General features: G+C 36.5%; 1 protein-coding gene and 1 pseudogene across 1 annotated transcript; both read left to right on the top strand.

Moving 5' to 3' along the window:
* Nucleotides 1-8,284: 8,284 nt before the first annotated feature.
* LOC109015802 lies at nucleotides 8,285-16,779 on the top strand (annotated as a pseudogene).
* A 2,187-nt stretch (nucleotides 16,780-18,966) lies between these two features.
* Nucleotides 18,967-22,385, top strand: LOC108991077 (protein SRG1-like). The gene is made up of 4 exons (XM_018965218.1): nucleotides 18,967-19,307; nucleotides 20,685-20,938; nucleotides 21,356-21,680; nucleotides 21,948-22,385. The coding sequence occupies exons 1-4, from the start codon at nucleotides 19,059-19,061 to the stop codon at nucleotides 22,188-22,190; spliced, it is 1,071 nt and encodes a 356-aa protein (XP_018820763.1). The 5' UTR covers nucleotides 18,967-19,058; the 3' UTR covers nucleotides 22,191-22,385.
* Nucleotides 22,386-24,592: the final 2,207 nt, after the last annotated feature.

Raw genomic sequence — 24,592 nt, 5'->3', positions numbered from 1 at the left:
TTGTGGTCCATTCCCATTTCTATGTTCTAGTTCATTGACCTGGTAGTTCCGTTTAGGTGGGAAGATCTGCATTAGCTTACATTTTTTAAAACTTCATGTTTCCATCAAGCTGATTTATTATCTTTGGTGAAGTAGCTAGTCCTTTAATCACGTTTCTATATTTAATTGTAAATATCTATTACAAGTTTCAACCTCATGCATTTATTTTCTTGTTAAATATCTAAAGCTTTTTAAGTTTATGAATTGGAGTAGTCATCATCTTTGCTAGGGAAACTATATATACATTAATGTTGATGAGATTTGCATGGCCTTTCGGTTTTATCTTGGCATGCACTATAAGTGGTTAGTGCTTAATATATACCAGGTCACCATGCACCATGTTGTTATAAGGTTAATTAAGATAGTTAGTAGGTCATATATGTTTTCTGAAATATAAAAAACTAGAAAGTTGGGCAAGATTTTTTATTTTCTTTTCTGGGGGAGCATGATCTGTTCACCTATGATTGGTCATATTCTTTATGACATGTGGTGGTGATTTCTCCACTTTAAGGCCAACTTTAGGGATCAGCAACAATTTCTTCAGGGTCATGGTACTACTCCAACTATTTGAACTATAGTTTGTATAAAAATACTTGAAAAAAAAGTTTGAAATTGCTTGCTTCAATGAAACAAAGAGGATGTGCTTCAATCAGGTTTTGTTGCATGCTTCAATGAAACAAAGTTGAGTACATACTAGCAGAAGTACTACTGAATTAAGCATTTTGATATTCATATTGTTAAGCGAGTGAGGACAGAGAGAATGTATAGCTTTTTTATAGTTGAGTACTACTCTATTTTATGTTCATGTTTATTAATTTTGCTAAGAGAATTGGCTGTCTAGGGATATCTATTTGAATGAAAACTCTAAAAAATATTTGTTAGTGTGGGTGCATTTGGAAAAAAAATAAGAATCTATTCTCATCTTAATCTTTAATTTATTAAGTGGGATTTTTCTTAATCCTTGTATATAATCATTGTTCAAAACTTTGTGTGTTTTGCAAGATCTCTCAGTCCAATTACTTGAAGTTGTTATTTGGTGTGAAGATTAAATCATTGATGGACATGTTATTGATTTTGCAATTCATATATTGTAATTTTGTATATTGTAATGTAATGTATAAATAACAAATAATGTAATATGTAACACCCAGGCCCAATTTTTTATTTTTGATGGGTATCGAATATTTATTGGGCTTGCTTATTAAGTGAAAAGTTTTAAATATTTTTGGATTAGGTGGAATCTTTTTATTGGGCTGACAAATTTGTGGGAATAGTAAGAGTATTTTAGAGCTTGCTTGGAGACCTAAAACTCAGGAAAAATCTATTTATTATTTTCACATTAACCAAGACATGCCCAAATACTGGAAATGGGCCCTACTCGATCACCTCAAAACCCAACCCGAGAACCAACGTCAATTTTTTTTAACCCCCACCACGCACGATTTCCACTCCCATAGTCGCATGCACATACGTCTCTCTTTCCCTCGTCGCTAGGTTTTTCTTTGTTTTCAATCACCTATATATTCATGCTTGTATTCCTTTACTGCATGGAGAAACTGCCTAGAAGTGTTGCTGCCGCCAGCCACAACACAACCCCTTCCCCCCCCCCAAATCATGTTGCACTCCCTTGCCGTGACCCAAAAACATCCACCGCAGCCCGATTTTCATCCACTCAAGACCACGGTCATGTGATAGCCCACTGCCCAACCTCTATCTCCATGTGAAACCTCAACCATCAGCAACGGCGCGCAGCACCCACACATGGCCAAAAGCCAACCTGAGCGACCGTCCCCCTCATCTACGCTCCCCAACAGCCAGCCACGAGAACCACCTTGCTCCTCCACGTTTAGCGACCATCATCGAACCCAAAGCCCCACCATTCACCACGCAACCAGCCTGCACCCTCACGGTTTTACTCAAGCATCACATGGAAACTGCAACTTCCCAAGGAGGTCAACCCGCTGCATCCTCCTCCACAACGCTACCATAGGCCACCACCATGACCCAATAGTGAACCCACGAAAGCCACATCTTTTTTATACCACCGAAATAGGGGAATTGTTTCCCACCGTGAGCCACATCGCTAAGCCCCACCTCGTCGCCACCACATGGCACAGAAAGTGCCGCCTGGTACCTCGCGCCACCCCAAGCCGTCGCTCTCACTCGGTAAGGTCACATCGTGCCCACAGTCTCCTCTCCGATCTCTCTCACCACTTTCGGACTCTCTTCCTCTCATCACTTGGTCTCTCTCTTATCACTTTCTCTCTCCCTCAGCGACGAGCTGCTGCACTAACCACCCTCAACCGCCGGCCAGACCCAGCTCCATCGTGCCTAGTCCTTCCCCCTCAGTAAGCCTTAGTCTTACCACTCCTTGCAGTTCGATATTGTTTCAAAATGGGAAGGAGTTGTTTTGCCGTAGATTTAACAAAAACTTTCTGACAAAAGTACAACTTTTACCCTCTGATTTTTAATTCAAAGCATCAGGGTTTTTCTTTTAAAAAGTTATATTTCAATGGGTTGTCCTTTTTTTTTTTACGTTGAGCCAGTCTTTTTGTAGAAAATTATTGGATTTTTTAAGCGTACTCCGACTCATTTTTTAAATTAGTCTAAAAAGTGGTTTGACAGAAAATAGTTCAAGTTTTTAAATTACTGTTGGTCTTAAGGTCTACAGAATTTAGAGTTTGTCTTGTCCAGGAGAAATTGAGTGAAAATTATGTATTTGAGATTTGATGATATTTTAGGGTTTTGAGGAATTTAGATTTATAGAAAAATAGGTTATTTAGTATTTCTAGTTTAAGAATAGAAGTAAGTGTTCGATTGAAATTTATGGGAGTTTTCATGACAAATTTTATAGATGACGATTGATTTTTTGCTCAGTACCGCTGTGGAGAAATTCTAATAAGCTAAGAAGTTCAGGGAAGCAGGATTCCTATACTAGACTTTGCATAAAAAAAAAATGAACTAGAGTTGATTTATGAAAATGTGCATGATATATTTGTTTTTGAAAAGAAATGTGAAAATAACCTCAATTATTTGCCCTACATTACTCATGAGATTCGTAAGAAAGAGACGAGTATTTTTGTCATGACTGGGGTAGACATAAGCTAATTTTTGTACATTCTATTTCTAATCTGAAAAAGAGCGAATATGAGTCTTTCTTTTTGAAAGTTTTGTCTCCACGAAATAGAGATGTTCTAATGCATGAGATCTAAAAGTTTTGCTATGAATAAATGAAGATGTTTTGATTCTGTTTATTTCAAACATGTGAAATGATCTGAAACTATTTAATATTTTGTTTTGATATGATGTGGCATCTGAAAAACCTTGACATCAATTTCTAATTCTGTATCTGAATATGATCTGACTCCAATGATATTCTGTTTTGTTTCTGTTAAGACTCTGCCACAGGTATAATGGTGGTTTATAACCCTACCACGGGGGTAAAACACGGTATACAGCTCAGCCACAGGTATAATGGTGGTTTATAACCCTACCACGATGGTTAAACATGATTTTTTTTTCCAATGCAATGCTTCGATATGATATGAAGATGATGTCTCAGCTTATGATATGCCAAAGGATTTTTGAATAAGAAATTTTTTCTGAAAGTTTCATTTTGATGTTTTATAACAAGTTTTTTTTTATGCATTCTGAAAGGAAATATGTTGTTTTTGCTTTCTGAAAGTAAATTTTTTGTTCTGCATACCGAAATTTATAAATGCTCATGTTTACATGCTAGTATAAGTTATTTGCTTACTAAGTTGTTGATAACTCATCCCTTATCTCCACAATATTTTTCAGATATTTTGATGGTTCAACTGAGTATCAAGATTATGAGGCATTGGGTGAGATGATTTAAATACAATGGATTAAGCATAGAAAGTTTTTATGAGTATTGTCGATTTTTATTAAGAAATTTTATTGTGTTATGATGACTTGGCATTTTGGAAAATTTGTTCTATTGAAGAAATTAGGTTGAATCGAAATTTCTTGAAATGTGAGTTTAAGTGATAAGAAGTAACTCTCCGACCCGTGCGGAACCAGGGTGTTACATAATATGTAATGGATTGCATTGTGATGCATGCATGAATGAATTTATGCATTTAGTATTTAGAACACATTATGCGTTCCAACTTGACTTCTTTAAAAAAAAAATTAAAAATAAAGGCTTTGGTATAAAAAATAATTATGGTTTGAATTTTTTTGTGTTTTGCGAATTGAGCTTTTAGAATACAAATATTATGAATTTCATGAACTTGACTTTTTAGAAAAAAATAAAATAAAATAAAGGCTTTAACTTTACAAAAAATAATAATAAATAAATCCGAGTACAACTCGGAACCCAGATTTTTGGGTTTCAAAAACCCGGATCCACTTGGGTCTGACCCGGACCAACCTGGTCCTGGTTTTGGTCCGGCTTTGAAACCCAGGTTCCCGTTTGGGTATACCCGGGTTCCCAGGTCAAAACCCGGATGAACAACCCTAAGTGAGGCCAACAAGTTATGGCAAGATTCTACGTTAAATTATAGCATTGATTGAAATACAATGATATAGTATTGGACCTTCTAACTATGACAAACATGTTACTCGCACTAGGTAGAATCCAAAAACCCAAAAAAAAAAAAAAAGTAAGTCTTAAGCAGAAAATAATAGAATATGGTAGATTGTTAATAAGCAAAATAACAATAAAATGATGAAATGCTATTGTGTTTTCATTGATGAAATAGTGCTTTACAAGAGGATCTATTTATACACAAAATGTCAAGGAATATTAACAATAACAGAATGGACACGTCTACATATTCTAGACTATTCTGTATTATTTGTTAAGTTGTCCTGGAGGTGCTGGCTTGTCTTTTGCAGCTGAAATGGATGACTTGATATTTCTAATATCCCCCTGTGAGCCAAGCAGCCCTGGCATGACTGTGAAGCTCGATCTACGTGTGCAGAATCTAGTAATGGATAGGGCTTTATAAAAATATCTGATATTTGATCCTTGCTTGAAAAAAAAGAAACTTGGAGAGTCTTGTTATGAACACGATCTCGGACAAAATGGTAATCAAGATCCACATGTTTTGTCCGGAAATGCATCATAGGATTCACAAATAACTAAGTTGCTCCCAAATTATCACAATAAAGAATGGGAGACTTTGAAAAGAAGACACCCAATTCAGACAATAGAGATTGCACCCAAATAAGTTTACAAGGGGCATGGGCTAAGGCCTTGTATTCAGCCTCAATGCTGGACCTAGCAATAGTTTATTGTTTTTTTGAACTCCAGCATATTAGATTGTTGCCGTAGAATAAACAATATCCATCGGTAGATTTCCTGTCGTCTGGGCAGCCTGCCCAGTCGACATCCGAGAAGGCATCCAAAATATGAGACCAAGAAGGGGTGAGGACCAAGCCATAATCCAGTGTCTGTTTCCAATATCTTAAAATCCACTTCACAGATTGCCAATGAGAAAGACACGGGGCATGCATAAATTGACAGACCCGATTTACTGAGAAAGCTAAATCAAGTCTGGTGAAGAGAAGATACTGTAAGCTACTGACCACACTCCTGTACAGAGAAGGATCCTCCATCGATGTTAAGTCAAAGGCAGAGAGTTTAGTGGAAGGAGACATAGGGTTCCCAACAAGTTTGCAATTAGCCATATTGGTCTTGTTCAATAAATCAAGAATATATTTTCTTTGGGATAGAACCATCCCATTTGGATTTCTGCAACACTCAATTCCCAAGAAGCAGTGAAGATTACCAAGATCTTTTAAAGGAAACTCAGCATTGAGCAATTGAACAAGCTGAGTAAGAGCTGAGATATCCAAACCAGTGAGGATTACATCATCCACATAGACTAAAAAATAAAGAACAACAGATTGATGCTGGTATATGAACAATGAAGTATCAAATTTGGAAATGACAAATCCCAACTCAACCAATTTATGACTCAGGCATGCATACCACACACGAGGGACCTGTTTAAGGCCATAAAATGCTCGATTGAGCTTGTAGACATATGTGGGAAATTGAGGGTGTGCAAAACCCCTTGGTTGTGACAAAAACAATTTCATCCAACGTGCCATGTAAAAAAGCATTTTGTACATCTAATTGGTGAACCGGCCAGCTAGCAGAGAGTGCAATGGAAAGAACCAACCTGATGATTGTCGGTTTGACAACAGGACTGAAGGTCTCATAGTAGTCCAAGCCCTCTAGTTGGATGTAGCCCTTGGCTACAAGACGTGCTTTTCTCCTTTCGATAGAGCCATCAGATAGATTTTTCATTTTGAAGATCCATCGGCATCACACAAGATTCTGAGAAGAGGTTAGAGGGACAAGAGTCCAGGTATTGTTGGATAGAAGGGCATCAAACTCTAGTTGCATTGCTTGTCTCCATTCAAAGTATTTTGAAGCTTCAGTAACAAAGGAAGGTTCATTCGGAGTCACAGTGGAGGTGACATGGGCCTGAGGTTTCGGCCAAGCAACGGTGTCGTCAGTTCAAATTTCTGGAAAGTGAAGATTGGATTTTGACCTTGTTTGCATAGAATGGATAAGGGAAAGTGGGGATGGAGACGTTGATGAAGATTCAGGAGAGCGCGAAGAGAATGGAGACGATGAGGAAGACGGTGCCCTAGAGATAGATGATGTTGGGCTGGAAGAGGAAATGGGGTTAGAATGAGAAAAAGAAGGAGAGGGAGAAGCGGGATGTGTAATATGTGATGACATGGGTCAGGCAGGTGTGGAAGTAGTAGGCATGTTGTGTGAAGAAGAAGTAGGCCTAATAGATGATGTAATAGGGCCAGCGCTGTTAGGTGGAGGAGGGGTGGTGGGATTGGGTAATGTTGAGGTAACGGGCTGAAAATAAAATGAGGAGTTGGGCAGAGTGGTATGTGAAGAAGGAGATGGAATTAATGGAGACTGTTTAAACGGAAAGACACATTCATCAAAAAGAACATCTCGTGACACATACATTCTGGAGGTAGAGATGTGATAACATAAGTAGCCATGATGATTTGGGTTGTACCCAAGAAAAACGCAAGGAAGGGATCGACAATTCATTTTGTGTCTATTATAAGGTTTGAGATTAGGCCAGCAGAGGCATCCAAATGTTTTCAAGAAACTGTAATCTGATTGTTTGTTCCATAATTTTTCAAATGGAGACTTATGATTTAACACAAATGTTGGCAACCGATTAATTAAGTAGGCAACAGTAATGAAAGCATCGGACCAATATTTTTTAGGAGAGAGGGAATGTGCAAGAAGGGCAAGACCAGTTTCTACAATATGTCGGTGTTTCCTTTCAACTGGGCCATTTTGAGAGTGAGCATAAGGACAAAACAAGTGATGAGCAATACCAAAAGATTGTAACACAATGTTAAGAGAGCGAAACTCGCCACTCCAATCAGATTGTAAGGCACATATTTTTGTATTAAGTAAATTTTCAACATGACATTTGAAAGATAAAAAGACATTATCTATATCAGATTTACATTTTAATGGAAAAATCCACGTAAATCGACTATAGTCGTCAACAAAGGAAAGCTAATATCTAAAACCACCCCTAGACACAGTGGGGGCAGGATCCCATACGTCAGCAAACAAGAGTTGGAGTGGAGCAGCGGTCCAAGATTGAGAAGATGTATACTGTAGTTGATGGAGTTTGGCCTTATAGCATGAAGAACATAACCCAGTGTTTGGAGAGGACTTCACAGGGAGAGATAACTGTGAGATTATTCTTTGAACTAATTGCATGGAAGGATAGGATGACCCAAACGAGCGCGCCATTGAAAGGGGGTGACTCTGGAACCAGTGTGAGCTTCATATGGAGATGAGACTGGAGGAAAAACATACATGCTGTGACTAGTAGGGCCTTGCAAAAGGGTTTTCTTGGTACGGGAGTCCTTCACATAGAAACAAGATGAATGAAATTCAAAAAATACATAATTATCTTCACAAATTTTTTTAACAGAAATTAAATTCTTTGAAATCGACGGAACATGATAAAGTTGAGGGAGTAAGAGATTTCCAAAAGATGAGGGGATGACAAAGCAGCCAACATGGTGGATAGGAAGAGAGTTGCATCACCAAGCCATACCTGCTCCTCGTCCTTATACTCAGAAGGATTGATAAATAGGTTAGAAAGATTATGAGTAAAATGATGAGACGCTGCGGAATCAAGATACCAGTTGTTATCAACAGAAGATGCAGTATCATGAGAAAGAGGGGCAGAGATGAAATGAGCAACTAATGAAGGAGGAGGTGTTGACTGATACCCATGATCAAACCGATAGTAACATTGAAGAGCATGTCGGTGACAAACTTGACAGGGATAACGATTTTGGAAAAAATGGGAAGGGCTCAACCGACCTCCATTGTGACCTCGTCCACGACCCCTGTAACCTCCTCTGCCTCGAGATTGACCCTTGCCTCTGGTACTGGTATTGGTGTTATTTGTGGTGGTAGAGTTAGCCGAAAACTCTGGTGAAGCAGTAAGGGTTGTTTGTTGGTGAAGGATACGGGTTCATGGGTGAGGAGATGGATGTATACTTGGGAAGGGGTAAGAGGATCCACGCGTGTGGTAATGGAGGTCACAATCGAATCAAAATCGGTTCCCAAACCAGCCAACAAATATGCAATAAAATCATAAGAGGATAAGATTTTATCAGCCGCCGCTAGGGTATCTCGGATGAGTTTGGCCTTCTGATAGTAATCAACAACCGAATCCGAACCTTTCTTAAGGGTAGTGATTTAATATTGAAGCTGCATTACGCGAGCCTGAGATTTGGAAGCAAAAAGACCTTCCAAAATCATCCAGATTTCCCGTGAAGTGGATGCATTCACAACATGATCGAGAGAAATGATATTATTGGCAAGGGAAGAAATTAGGATGGTCATAATGACTTGATCCTGCTGTTTCCAAATCTAATATGGAGAAGATGGGTATGTGGGATTTTCATCAATCAGCTTCGGTGCAACAATGGACCCATCAAAATATCCATAAACATTATGACTGTTCAGGTAAGGCGTTATTTGTGCCTTCCAAAATAAATAATTGTCATGGTTTAATTTGATAGTGATAAAATGGGAGGGAGAATTTAGGGGAGTTTTGTGATTCGGCCATGGGTAGGTTTGGACGTGAGTCCTTACAGAGCTCTAGATACCATGTTAATAAACAGAATAACAATAATATGATGAAATGCTATTGTGTTTTCAATGATGTAATAGTGCTTTACAAGAGGGTCAATTCTGTATTATTTGCTGAGTTGTCTTGGAGGTGCTGACTTGTCTTTTGCAGCTGAAATGGATGACTTGATATTCCTAATACAGATAGAGCATACAAGCACACACATATTCAAAGCATAAAACAAGTTTCGACAGCAATACAGTACTGGTCCCCATGGCCATTTTGTAATAGGTATAATTCAAGCTCTGTAATTGCCTTTGGACTTCCCATCTCAGAGCTAGCTTTGGAAGCTGAAAAGACAAGGTTAGGGAGCTCTCTCCCAGTTCCCTGTGTTCAGGAGCTAGCAAAGGACATGCCAAATGCAGTGCCACTGCGCTATCTACGGCCCGATCAAGACCCTCCCTTCATGTCCAACTCCACATCTTTTCCACAACTCCCAGTCATCGACATGCAACTCCTATTTTCCCCAGACTTTATGGACTCTAAGTTGCAGAAATTGCATTTCGCAAGCAAAGAATGGGGTTTCTTCCAGGTCAGCTCTCTCTCTCTCTTTCTCTCTATCTCTCTCTCACACACACACACACAGAGTTGTAGAATTATAACATCTGATGATTTGTAACTATTTTCAACCATTAAGCCTTGAATAAGATATCAAACCCGATATTGACTGATCAAGGGTTCAAAGTTTGAAAAGATTGAAAAAAAAATGAATCCAAAACACAAGAATGAGATTATCATATGTGTAAAATTTAAAATTCTGTAACTTCAAGAATGAGAAAACAGAGAACTTGAAATGTAAAAGAAAGATTGAAAGCAAATTCAATGTGAATCTGTCATTAACTAGAATTGAATGAATAATACATTTACATCATTTCTATTTATAGACACCTATGCTAACTAACTTGACTTTACAGAAGAAATTTACATGGCACCCTAACTAATTTATCTCATTTTCAATGGGATTTAATTTCACTGTCATTTGGAAATGTCTGTTGATCGTTTACGTTTAGCTTCCCTTGACTTCAACTCCAAAACTTCAATTTGAGTTTGTATATTCCAACACCCCCCCCTAAAGATGGGAATGTGTATTGATCATTCCCATCTTGCGGATCAGATGATGGAAACTGAGGGAACCAAGTGATTTAGTTAGAATGTCTGCCAGTTGATCTTTGGATGGAATGTGAATGATCTTGATCAAACCTTCTTTCAATTTTTCTCGGACCAAATGGCAGTCTAGTTGGATGTGCTTTGTTCTTTCATGTTGGACAAGGTTTGATGTAATATCAGAAGCTGGTTTGCTGTCTGTATAAAGCAAAATAGCCTGTGGATAAGGGACTTTTAAGTTAGCTAGCAAGTAGATCAACCATTGTAGTTCACATGTGGTAGAGGCTAGAGCTCTATATTCAGACTCAGCTGAGGATCAACTAACTGTTGGCTGTTTCTTTGATTTCCATGATATAAGAGAGTCACCAAGAAACACTGTGAAGCCAGTAATACTCTTTCTGGTGTCAATACAACCACCCCAATCACTATCTGAGTAGGCTTTCAGATGAAGAGGGGAATGTGCAGACAGAAAAAGACCTTGGCTTGGTGTTGCTTTGATATACCTGAGGACCCTTTCAGCAGCTGAAGATGATTACTACTAGGATTAGCCATGAACTGGCTTAGTGCTTGTATTGAGTAGGATAGGTCAGGTCTAGTTATAGTGAGGTACAATAATCTGCCCACTAATCTTCTGTATTGTGCAGGATCTGTCAAAGGAGGAGATGAGTCATTTGCATTCAGCTTTAGTGTAGACTCCATAGGAAATGCCACAGGTTTACAACCTGAAAAACCACTATCTTGCAAAATATCTAAGGCATATTTACGTTGGCATAAAGTCATGCCTTTGGTTGATCGAGCCACTTCTATCCCCAAAAAATACTTTAGTTCTCCCAAGTCTTTGATAGTGAAAGAGTCATGTAAGAACCTTTTGACAATGACTATATCATCAAGATTATTAGAAGCAAGAATCACATCATCAACATAAATCAAGAGTGCTATAAAACTGTTTGAATTATGCTTGATGAATAAAGAGGAATCAGACTTCCCTTGAATAAAACCAAATTGAAGTAGAGAAGATGACAATTTGGAAAACCATTGTCTTGAGGCCTGCTTTAGACCATATAGGCTCTTTTTGAATTTGCAAACTCTCGGATCAGTTGGTGAAGAATACCCTGGTGGTAGTTGCATATACACCTCTTCATTTAAATCTCCATGAAGAAAAGCATTGTTTACATCAAGTTGATGTAAATGCCAATTCTTAATGGCAGCAATGGATAACAATGTTTTCACTGTTGTCATTTTAGCTACAGGTGAGAATGTGTCAAAATAATCAAGGCCTTCTTGTTGGGTGTAGCCTTTTGCTACTAATCTAGCCTTGTATCTATCAATTGTGCCATCAACTTTGAATTTAACACGATATACCCACTTATATCCAATTGCAATCTTATTTCGAGGTAATATTGCAAGTTCCCATGTTTTATTTAATTCAAGAGCTTTGATCTCATTTAACATGGCTGCTTGCCAATGTGGATAAGAATTGGCTTGTTTGAATGTCTTAGGCTCAAAAGTAGATGACAAAGGCGAAGTAAAGGCTGCATGTCTAGGTGACAATTTATGTGTTGAAAGGAAATGAGCAAGAGGGTATGGCTTACCAGAAGAAGGAATGCAGCAGCTGGAAGATTCTTGAGATGTTGAAGTAGATTGAGCCATATTACCACAATGAAAATGTTGCAAATATGAAGGAGGATTCCTTATTCTTTCAGATCTTCGAAGGCTTACATTTTCAGGATTAATATGTGAAGTAACAGGTGTTGGAATGGCAGAAGAAGGATTTTGTGAAGTTATAGATTCTGGAACTTTAGAAAATTGATTCTGTGAAGTAGTAGGTTCTGGAATTGCAGAATATGGATTTGGTGGAGTAATAGGTACTGTGAAGTCATGAATTGGAGAAAAATCAGGAAAGACAAAAGGTGTGTGAGTAGAGTTTGGAATAGAAGGAAAAACATTCTCATGAAATATGACATTTCTGGAAACAAAGATTTTAAGAGTAAGGAAATCAAGCACTTTATATCCCTTGATATTTGGTGGGTAACCAAGAAACAAGCATTTTGAGGCTCTTGGATGAAATTTACTTCGACTGGTATGGATTGTGCTGGCAAAACACAAACAACCAAAGGCTTTAAGATAGTTATATGCAGGAGATTTGTGAAAAAAGAGAGCATATGGTGTGTTATTATCTAGCACAGATGAGGGTGTTCGATTTATGAGATGTGTTGCTGTCAATACACACTCAGTCCAGTATGTTAAAGGCAGTTTAGATTGAAAAAGGAGAGCTCTAGCAACATTTAGCAAATACTGATGCTTTCTTTTAACTCTACCATTTTGCTCAAGAGTTTCTACACAAGATAGCTGATGTATTATACCATTTTCTTGATAAAAAGAAGGCATATTGAATTCTTCGCATTGTCTGTTCTAAATGTTTGTATTTGAGTATCAAACTGAGTTTGAGCATATGCAATGAAGTTGGCTAGTAAAACTCGAGTTTCTAATTTTGCTTTCATAAGAAAGAGCCAAGTAAAACGTGTATGATCATCCACAATGGTAAGAAAGAATTTATAGCCAGAATGAGAGATAGTGAAGAATAGACCCCAAATGTCACAATGTACAAATTGAAAAGTTTTATTGGAATTGCTTTGTGATATAGGAAATGACAGTTTCTTTTGTTTTGCTAGAGGACAGATCTCACAAACATGTTTGTGAGATATTTTTACAAAAGAATCAATAGAACTAATGAGTTTTAGTTTGGCAGAAGATAAATGTCCCAACCGAGAACGCCACATGTTAGGACTAATGGTAGATGTGTTAGAAAAGAAAGAGCTATTGGAATCAGGAATTTCCTTCTGTGTAGCAGTAGAAAAATTGATGAGGTGGTATAGACCATTTCTGACTTCAGCAAGCCCAATCATCCTCCATTTGCTGAGCTCCTGCAATACACATTTAGATTGAAAGAAAAACAAGGCAACAGAATTTTCTTTAGTCAACCTAGAAGCAGAAATGAGATTGACATGAAAAGAGGGAACATAAAGAGCATTGTGTAAAATTAAATCAGGGGAGACTTTAATAGTACTAGTAAAACTGATGGGAACTGAATGACAATTTGGTAAATGGACTGAAGAGGGTTTGTTTGGGATTTTTATGGATGTGAACAGATGAGGAGAATAGATCATGTGACCTGTTGCTCCAGTATCTAGTATCCAAGAAGAGATGTGATTTAGGGAGGCATTAGCTAAACAAAGGATGGAGTTATTACCTGATGTAGAGGTAGTGTTAACTACAGGATTAAGATTGATAGAAGAAGTAGATAGGCTATTTGCAAGAGTGATCAAATTCTGTATTTGCTCTAGAGAAAAAAAACATAGTTAGGTTGTTTAAGTTTTGCTCCATAGAAGATGCAATGTTTGCATTGGGCAATCGTGTAGAATTAATTCTCTTTCCTCGAGGCCCTTTCCATCCTGGTGGATAACCTATAAACTGGAAACACTTATCTACAAGATGTCCAAAGAATCCACAATGGGAACAGATGACATCTGATTTGCCTTTGACTTTGCTGAACTTAACAGCATTTGAATAAGTTTGTGTAGATGGTTGTGCAGCAGCCATAGCATGAGAATCAAGGGGGATATGCACTGCATTAGTTAAGGAACATTGGCTCTCTTCTTGTATCAATAAAGAGAAAACTTTGCCCATTGATGGTAATGGAGAAAGAAGCAACAGTTGGCTTCGAATTGCTGAAAAAGAATCATGCAGACCAATCAAGAATTTCATGATATAGTCAGCTTGTTGTTGATTAGCAAGGTTCTTCAACACTGCACAGGTACACTTTTCCAAAAATCCACAATTACAAGTTGGAAGGGGACGATAACTAATATATTCATCCCATAGTGCTTTGAAAGCACTAAAATACTCAGTGACTGAATTTGAGCCCTAAGAAATAGAACTTAAGGTTTTTTCTAAGGAAAATACTCTTGGACCATCACTACGCAGGTATCGAATCTTTAATTCATTCCAAATGTCAGCAGCACTATTGAAATAAAGAAGACTACCTCGAATCTCCTTTGCAATGGAATTCATTAGCCAAGAAAGCACAAGATTGTTGGCTCGCAACCAAGCAATCTTAAGTCGAGAATTAGTAGAACTAGATTGAGGCAAACTCCCATCGATGAAGGCAACTTTGTTCTTGACTGTGAGAGCAATTGTGATGGACCGACTCCAAGCCACATAATTGTCATAAAAAAAAATTTCAGATACAAGAAGAGCTCCAGGATTATCAGATGGATGCAAGTAGTAGTAACTTGAGGAATCATCAGATGGATTCCCCAAAGGAGGAGAAGAATTTTCAGAAGAATTATTAGAGGATTCTGCCATCGAAGCAGAAGAAAGAAAACAAGAATTGTAAAAAAAAATCAAGAAGGTAGCGGAATGTTTATGGACGATGATACCATGTAAAATTCTGTAACTTCAAGAATGAAAAAACAGAGAACTCGAAATGTAAAAGAAAGATTGAAAGCAAATTCAATTTGAATCTGTCATTAACTAGAATTGAATGAATAATACATTTACATCATTTCTATTTATAGACACCTATGCTAACTAACTTGACTTTACAGAAGAAATTTACTTGGTACTCTAACTAATTTATCTCATTTTCATTTGGATTTAATTTTACTGTCATTTGGAAATGTCTGTTGATCTTTTCTGTTTAGCTTTCCTTGACTTCAACTCCAAAGCTTCAATTTAAGTTTGTATATTCCAACAATATGCATGAATAAGATATCAAACCGTAGTCATATATGTTTTAGAGCATCTTTCTTAATCATTGAATTGTTCAATGCAAAATTTCATCGAATGGTCCGAGAAACACATAGGTTGTAAACAGACTGCAACAAAAAAAAAAAAAAAAAAGGACTAATTGATAAGCGTTGGACTTATGATCTCGAAAAGATAGTGAAAGAAGATCTGGAAAATATTTCTTTAAAGAAAAAAGATAAATACCAGTAAAATTGATTGAAGCAGCTGAATAATCAAAGCAAAAGTCAAAGTCAAAGTTAGGAGCGATAGAGAGAGACTCGGGGACCTCTATCCATTTATCCTTTCCTTCTAGGTAGGGCCCGAGGGCCGAGGCTGAATGCGTGAACAATATTTTCTCCCTAGCAGCCATGGTTTGTTCTCGTCTCATTTCGTCTACTTATTTTAATTTTTTTAAATTTTAATATAAAATATAATAAATAATTTAATTTTTAAAATTTTAAAATAAAATTATACTAAAAATTTACATTTTAATAATATTTTATTCCAATTTCAACTCTCTTCTCATTTCATCTCATTTCATCTATGTAACCAAACGAAACCTTAATTAATTTAAAAAAAATAAATCTATAAGTCATATAAAAAATCTTACTTTTTAATGATAACTCTTACTGTTTCTCTAAATAGAATACACCATCTTACAACTATATTTAGCATTATTCTAATTTTATAAGTGTGTCAACGCCGATTTGAGTAATCACCCATAAAATGAAGGGATATGTTTTGTTTTAATTATTTGTTTTAAAACAAATCATACAAAATTTTGTTTTTAATATTTATTTATGAGGAAATTTTAATTTGGAAATTATTTTACAGTTAATAAATCATGGAGTGAGCAGTTCATTATTGCAGAAGGTGAAATCTGACATTCAAGAACTATTTAATATGGAAATGGAAGAGAAAAAGAGGTATTGGCAAGGTGAATGAGAAGGAGAGTTTGAGGGCTTTGGTCCTTGGACAAGGCTTTGTTGTTTCGGAGGAGCAAAAGCTGGACTGGGGTGACAATGACATGTTCAGCCTTATCACCCTTCCCGCCTATTTGAGGAAGCCCGACTTGTTCCCTCGCCTTCCCCTCCCACTCAGGTCTCATCACTGTTCTTCACTCACATGCTCGCATGATTAAAATAGAAATTCTATTTACGTGCTCACGCTCCCTTTTTTTTTTTTTTTTTAAATGTTGAAATGAGACTGATATAAAAAAATCATTCTTTTAATGGTTAGCTTAATTTTTTTCAAAATCAGTAAACGTACTTACACACTTTAAAATTATATCTAATATTTTTTATTTAATGTAATATACCATTTTGGACTTTGAGGCTATCATAAATTGTTCAAATTTTACTCTAAAGTATCAAATCAACTATTTGCCAATGACTTGTGACCAGATGGCACAAGACCCTTCGACTCCTCTCCCCCAATGTATAAAGTGTTTGATTCTAGTTTTCAGTTGTTGGTCAATTCCCATGCATGAATGCTTTGGCAGATTGTGACGAATGGTATCTACCGTAGCATCGAGCATCGTGCGACTGTGAACTCAGACAAGGAGAGGCTGTCGATAGCCACATTTTTAAGCCCAAGGCTGGAAGGAGATTTTGGTCCGGCACCAAGCCTTTTCAATACAGAGTCACCGGCATATTCAAAAGAATAAGAGTTGCAGATTACTTGAAGGGTCTTTTCTCACGGAAACTCGATGGGAAGTCATACGTTGATGCTATGAAGATCCATAAATGAGTGCGGAAAATGCAAGCTCTTTATCACAGCGCTAGCTAGCCTTTGAGCTTGCTTGCTTTAAAAACCTCAGTCACTAAAAGAAATAATTCCCAGTGGCTCTTCTAGTTTAGCTTTTGCCAAAGTGGGACCAACGAAACCTTGTAATTCTACTGTAAATCACAACCATTTGTTTCCTAAAAACAAATTGAAGTGATCAATACAAACGAGCAATGTTATTCTTTGTTCTAAATCTTATCATCCCCTATCACATTTACGGATATGACACAATTTAAATGATTTCATGTGTCAATCATCTAAAAATGAATACCGTTCAAAATTTATGTAATTAAGGATGACAAAACATAAAATGAAAAATGTCATTTCTCAAACGAAACCGAATCCTCCAATTGAAAAGAACTACGTTTTGATGCTTTTTGTTGAATATATATTTCTCTTCTTTTTCAACGTAACTCTTCTTTTTTAGATTCTGGCAAGTCTCTATATGAATTTTTTTTTTTTTTTTGGCTGATTGTTCTCCATGACCTTTGAAATTTAAAAAGAAAATTAATTATGAAAATATTATATCTTATTGTAGGTCGAAAGAAATGTTTTTGATCTTTCAATATAATCTTACCACTTATCATTATCTCAATCAAGAAAACGATTCCTCTAACAGGTAGATAGAGTGACACACAAGTAGAATGAAACGAATCAATGACCACTGTTTAATGTGAAACTCGAATCCAACAGCACACTCAAAATGGAACAAACATATTGATCGATGAAAAATAATACTTGCAGTTGTAAATTTGCAAGCATCGCACAATTATTTAAAAAAAAAATTGAATAAATACAAGACTCACATAAAAAAATTAATTTTTTAATATTAAACATCATTCTTTTTCAAATCGATTGCACGACGCTTGCACATTCCACGACTGTATGTAGTATTACTCTTGATCGATTCCTACGTTCAATAAGACATGGTATGTAATTACTCGTAATCTAAATCAACAATAATTAACAGACATAATAATGTAAACCACAACAAATTAATATAAGAAGATGACAAATACACATGAAATAAAAAGAATAGATTTAATTTAGCATATGTTAAAATTCTTAAATTCAATATTTGCCAAAATTAATGACTTGTTCATGTCAAGTTCTCCAAACAAATTACAAAAAAAATCGTATTTATTTTATTTTTGCAGTTTTCTTAATTTTTGTTCTCAACAAAATATATTTAAAATAAAGATACTTACTATTTTTAACTTTTTAAAATTGAAAGTGCAGCAACTTTTGTTGGTCCAGATTTTTTTATAAAGAGAATAATCCCTATTTAAACATCAAAATTTTTATAAGCTTTTCTTCGAAACAAAATATATAAATATAAATAGAACAACATACATAAAAGAAAGATAATTAAATATGATAGAAACAAATACAAACATGTTACCCGCACCAGGAAGAATCCAAAAACCGAAAAAAAAAAGTCTTAGGCAGAAAATAATAGAATAAAGCACATGGAGCATACAAACACACGCACATATTCAAAGCATAAAACAAGTTTCGACGGCAATACAGTACTGGTCCCCATGGCCATTTTGTAGAATTATAACATCTGATTATCTGTACCTATTTTAAACCATTAAGCCTTGAATAAGATATCATTGAATTGTTCAATGCAAAATTTCATCGAATGATCCGAGAAACACATAGGTTGTAAACAAACAGCACAAAAAAAAAAGGACTAATTGATAAGCGTTGACCTTATGATCTGGAAAAGATAGTGAAAGAAGATCTGGAAAAGATTTCTTTAAAAAAAAATAGATAAATACCAGTCAAATTGATTTAAGCAGTTCAATAATCAAAGCAAAAGTCAAAGTTAGGCGCTATAGATAGAGACTCGGGGACCACTATCATCCATTTGTCTTTCCTTCTGGGTAGGGTTCGTGAATGCGTGAACAATATTTTCTCCCTAGCGGCCTTGGTTTGTTTTCTTCTCGTCTACTTATTTTAATTTTTTAAAATTTTAACACAAAATATAATAATAGAATAAGACACATAGACCATATATATATATATATAAACACACGTACATATTCAAAGCATAAAACAAGTTTCGACAGTAATACATTACTGGTGCCCGTGGCCATTTTGTAATAGGTATAATTCAAGCTCTGTAATTGCCTTTGGACTTCCCATCTCAGAGCTATGGAAGCTGAAAAATCGAGGTTTGGGAGCTCTCTCCCAGTTCCCTGTGTTCAGGAGCTGGCAAAGAACACGCCAAACGCAGTGCCACCGCGCTATCTACGGCCCGATCAAGACCCTCCCTTCATAACCAACTCCACATCTTTTCCACAAATCCCAGTCATCGACATGCAACTCCTATTTTCCCCAGATTTTATGGATTTTGAGTCGCAGAAATTGCACTTCGCAAGCAAAGAATGGGGTTTCTTCCAGGTCAGTTTGATCTCTCTCTCTCTCTCTCTCTCTCTCACTCACACACACACACACAAAGGGTTGTAGAATTATAGCATCTGATGATCTGTAACTATTTTCAACCATTAAGCCTTGAATAAGATATCAAACCCGTTATTGACTGATCAAGGGTTCGAAGTTTGAAAAGATTGAAGGAAAAACGAATCCAAAACACAAGAATGAGATTACCATATGCGTGAATAAGAGTGATAGCCACATCACACGAAGCCCTTATCGTCTTCTCCACAGTCACAGTTTTGATATAATTTTTGCTAGCATTCTCCCCAACCAAATAGTGAAGAGAAGTAGAATTTCAATTTTGAAAGTGTCATGCAAATTGATTTTCAAAAATTAAAACTAAAGGGTCTCCTGTATTATCAATATAATAACCATTGTATGAATTTGATAAATTAATTGATTTACGATGAATAGAAAGAGAGACTTTAGAATCTCAATGGGTCTCATAAAGCTCCTAATGACGCTTCTCAGAAAGTCCCATTTGACCTCCAAATTTTTTTTCAAATCGTTATGAGCATTATTTTATTCTTGTCGAGCACTGATTTGGGTGTTTTTCTGTCACTTGAAATCCTCTGCCAAAATGGATTTGGGCGTTTTCAGCCACTCGAAATGCTCTGCAGAAAAGGTTTTAGTCCTTCCTTCTTTGTTTAGTCCAGTCCTTTCTTCTTCCTTTAGTCCCTCTTCTTCAGATTCTGGTTCTTCTTCAGTCATTGGTTCAAATGCTGAGATGCTAATTCTTCTTCAGCTGATGGGTTGCTTGTTTCCTTTCATAATTTATTCTCTTTTTTAATTATTGTAAAAAGTTGATGTGGCAATTTCCACTTCTGCCGATTACACGACCGTTCCACAAGGCTGGTGGTACGTAGAAAAACTAACAATATTTTATTTAACTTTCAATTCTCATCACATCTTATCTGTGTAACCAAACGAGACCTTAATTAATTTAAAAAAAATAATTATAAAAAAACATAAATCTATAACTCATATAAAAATCTTACCTTTTAATGATAACTCTCACTGTTTCGCTAAATAGAATACATTAGACTTATAAATCTTACAACAATACTTAGCATTAATTATTCTAATTTTATAAGTGTGTCAACGCTTATGTTTTAAAAGAGAAAAATCATAGAGGTGGCAAGAAAAAGGTATATGGTTGCCCATTATGATTTTATTTATTAAATTATACGACTATTTTTTGCTTTTTCATAATAATAAAATGAAATGGATCAAGTCGTTTTCAAACCAACTGGTTTGAGTAATCACCCATAAAATGAAGGCATAAGTTTTGTTTTTAGTATTTATTTATGAGGAAAAATTAATGTGGAAATGTTTTTACAGTTAATAAATCATGGAGTGAGCAGTTCATTATTGGAGAAGGTAAAATATGGCATTCAAGAACTATTTAATATGGATATGGAAGAGAAAAAGAAGTATTGGCAAGGTGAAGGAGAAGGAGAGATTGAGGGCTTTGGACAAAGCTCTATTGTTTTGGAGGGGCAAAAGCTGGACTGGGGTGACATGTTCGGCCTTAACACCCTTCCCACCTATTTGAGGAAGCCCCACTTGTTACCTCGCCTTCCCCTCCCGCTCAGGTCCCATCTCTGTTTTCCACTCACATGCTTGCATGATTTTTGAAATAGAAATTCTATTTAATTACATGCTCACACTACGTTTAAAAAAAAAAAAAAAAAAAGGGTGAAATCAGATTGATATGGAAAAATCATTCTTTTAATGGTGGGCTTATTTTTCTTCAAAATGAGTAAGCGTGACTTACATACCTTAAAACTATATCTACCGTTACTCTTTTTAATAAAATACGTCATTTTGGACATTGAGGCTATCATAAATTGTTCAAATTTTACTCTAAAGTATCAAATCAACTAATTGTCAAATGCATGTGGCCTAATGGCACAAGACCCACATCTCCAAAATGGAGATTATGGGTTCGACCCCCCTCCCCCAATATATAAAAGACCAGTATTTTTCATCACTATGGAATCCAATTGCAGAGATAACTTAGAAGCTTACTCAGCAGAACTGAAAGATCTGGCCATGAAAATTCTAGATCAAATGGCGAAAGCTCTAAGAATGGAAAGTAATGACATGAGGTGCTTATTTGAAGAAGGGACGCAAACAATGAGGATGAACTACTATCCACCTTGTCCACAACCAGAGCTTGCCATTGGCTTAGCCGCTCACTCCGATGCTACAGGCCTAACAATCCTCCTCCAACTCAATGAAATGGAAGGTCTCCAGGTTAGAAAAGATGGAACGTGGATCCCTGTAAAACCCATTCCCAATGCTTTTATCGTCAACATTGGAGACATTTTGGAGGTAAATCTTGGAGACTTGTATTACCCTTAAGTTCTTTTACATTACACATAAACAGTTCTTATGATTCGGAAAGAGACGGACAAAATATATGAATCCCATATCGCAGAATGTTATCTGTAAAAACTATCTATTAAATGCAATAAAATTCATCAGGCCAAAGTGTGTGTCTATATATATATATATATATATAATCTTTCTTACGGTAATAAAGTGTTTGATTCTAGTTTTCTGTTGTTGGTTAATTCCCATGCATGAATGGTTTGGCAGATTGTGACGAATGGTATCTACCATAGCCTCGAGCATCGTGCGACTGTAAACTCTGAAAAGGAGAGGCTGTCGATAGCCACATTTTTAAGCCCAAAACTTGAAGGAGATTTCGGTCCGGCGCCTAGCCTTGTGAATGCAGAGTCACCGGCATTGTTCAAAAGAATAGGAGTAGTAGATTACTTGAAGGGTTTTTTGTCACGCAAACTCGACGGGAAGTCATACGTTGATGCTATGAGGATCTAAGGAATGAGGCCAAAAATGCATGCCCTTCAGAGAATAAGTTTGAGTATATATACTCGAGCCAGATTTAAAATAAACGAAATGTTCATGCTATATTATTAATTACTTTGTTTTGCCAAAGTGGGACCAATAGAAATTTGTAATTCTATTTCTGCGGTAATAAATATTAGATCTATGCCCTCCATAATTTCTAGGATATTCTAGCTAGTACTATGCATATCTCATCAAGTCACAATCATTTTTTTTCTTATAATCAAATTAAAGTGATCGATATAAATATGCAGTGGTATTCTAAATCTTATCATTTCCGTCAAAACTATTGACATGGCACATTCAACAAAAGATTTTTTTTTTGGAATTATCCCGTGCATTGCTCATTTTTTACAATGCAACTGCTAGTGCCATCGAGAAATCCCATAAGGATTTCTACCAACAGTGCAAATTATTTATTTATTTTTTATTCTTTAAAACATTTTTTATTTATTTTTTTATATACAAAAAAATGTAACAACACAATACTAAAAAATAAAGAAAACAAATATTAAAAAAAACACACATTCGGCAGCTTTCATCGTGGGATTCCTTGGCGTGTAGAGATACGATCTGTCAACCATGATTCTCTCTCCATGACTTCCTCTCATCTTTAATTCCTTATTCTGTTTATTCCTTATTCTATTTTGTATAAGTTCTTATTTCCTTGTATAACATAATAGGCAGTGATTATATTTCCTTTTATAGACAATAGACAGTCATGATGTTAGCTGTTCATAACCGTTACTCACACTTGTAATCTCTATTTAAGATGAATACAATACAAAAGAAAGGCAGGTTAGTTTTCCTACATGGTATCAGAGACCCCAGACGTATCACCAACAATGGAGTCTTCTACCTCTTCGATCCCACATGTGTCAACTCCTTCTTCACTTGACTTTCCACTTTCTCCTCATTTACCTGATATCTCGATTAAACTAGCCTCCACAAATTATCTTTTGTGGAAAGCCCAAGTCATTCCCATTCTCTGTGGAAATGGTCTTCTTGGTTATGTGCAAAATCAGGTTCCTTGCCCGTCACAAATCATCATCGGTGAAGATGGTGAGTCTCGAACCAACCCAACAGTAGCTATGTGGCTGCGCACTGATCAATTGATTCTTGGATGGATCAATAGCTCTATGTCTGACGGTCCCCTATCCCAAGTCATCAATAGGGAATCCTCTCATGATGCTTGGCATGTTTTGGAGACTCTTTATGGTAGTCATACTCGGGATCGTCTTCAACAGATGAAGGGCGAGTTGCAGTCTCTCAACAAAGGCAGTTCTTCTTTAGAAGATTATCTGCACAAGGCCAAATCTCTGGCCTTGTCTCTTCGAGGTGCAGGTAAGCCAATGGATGACGATGGGTTCATCATATGTATTCTTCGAGGCTTAGGATCTGAGTTTGATCCTATAGTAGCAGCTTTACATGCTCGAGATATTTTCCCACCTCTTGAAGGGGTCATCGGCAAATTACGTGATTTTGAAATTCATCTTCAAGCAGCACGGGTGACTTCTCCTAATGTTGCATTTTACACAAATCGTGGTAGAACCAATACAAATTCTCGTGGAGCTCATAGTTCTCGTGGTCGTAATATTGCACACAACCAGAGTACCTCTCAATCCCAACACAAAGATGCCCGTTCTTTCCGCTCAACTAGAGGTAATTCTGGAACTGGCACTAAAACATTCACAAATCGTGGTGGACGCAGCACTGGTCGCGGACGTGGAGGCATAACTTGTTTTCGATGTGGAGGCCCGAACCATAAAGTAGATGGATGCTTTGCCTCAGATGAGGAAGCAGAACAATTCAAAGCCTTTGCTGCACTCCATGTTGCCGACACTACAAAGGACACTTGGTACCCCGACACTGGTGCAAATCATCATATGACATCTGATACAAATGAAGTATAAGGTATTCATTCTTATCTTGGAAACGATTCTGTTATGGTTGGAAATGGAAATAGATTACAAATATCTGGTATTGGACAAGTCTCACTACCTGCTAGTGATATTAAGCTCAATAATGTTCTTATCATTCCTGATATTAAAAAGAAATTGTTATATGTCTCTCAACTCACAAGGGAACATAACTGTTATTTTATATTTTATCCTTGGGGTTTTCTTATTAAGGACATGAGGACGAAGCAGGTGCTCCTTAAGGGCTCCGTGGTCGATGGCTTGTATCCAATCCAGTTACGCCAACATTCAAATTCTCCAGTTGGTCTGCTATCAACTAAAGTACCTAGCAACTTGTGGCATGCTCGGCTTGGACATCCTCAATCTCGAATTCTTCAACTTTTATCTTTATCATATCTGAATAAAAATGTTGCATTTTGTGAAAGTTGTGTTTTGGGTAAATCAACAAAGTTACCA

Source organism: Juglans regia, chromosome 3, assembly GCF_001411555.2.
Source record: "Juglans regia cultivar Chandler chromosome 3, Walnut 2.0, whole genome shotgun sequence".
In the NCBI taxonomy this organism is placed as follows: Eukaryota; Viridiplantae; Streptophyta; class Magnoliopsida; order Fagales; family Juglandaceae; genus Juglans; species Juglans regia.
This window is presented reverse-complemented; position numbering and strand designations above follow the sequence as displayed.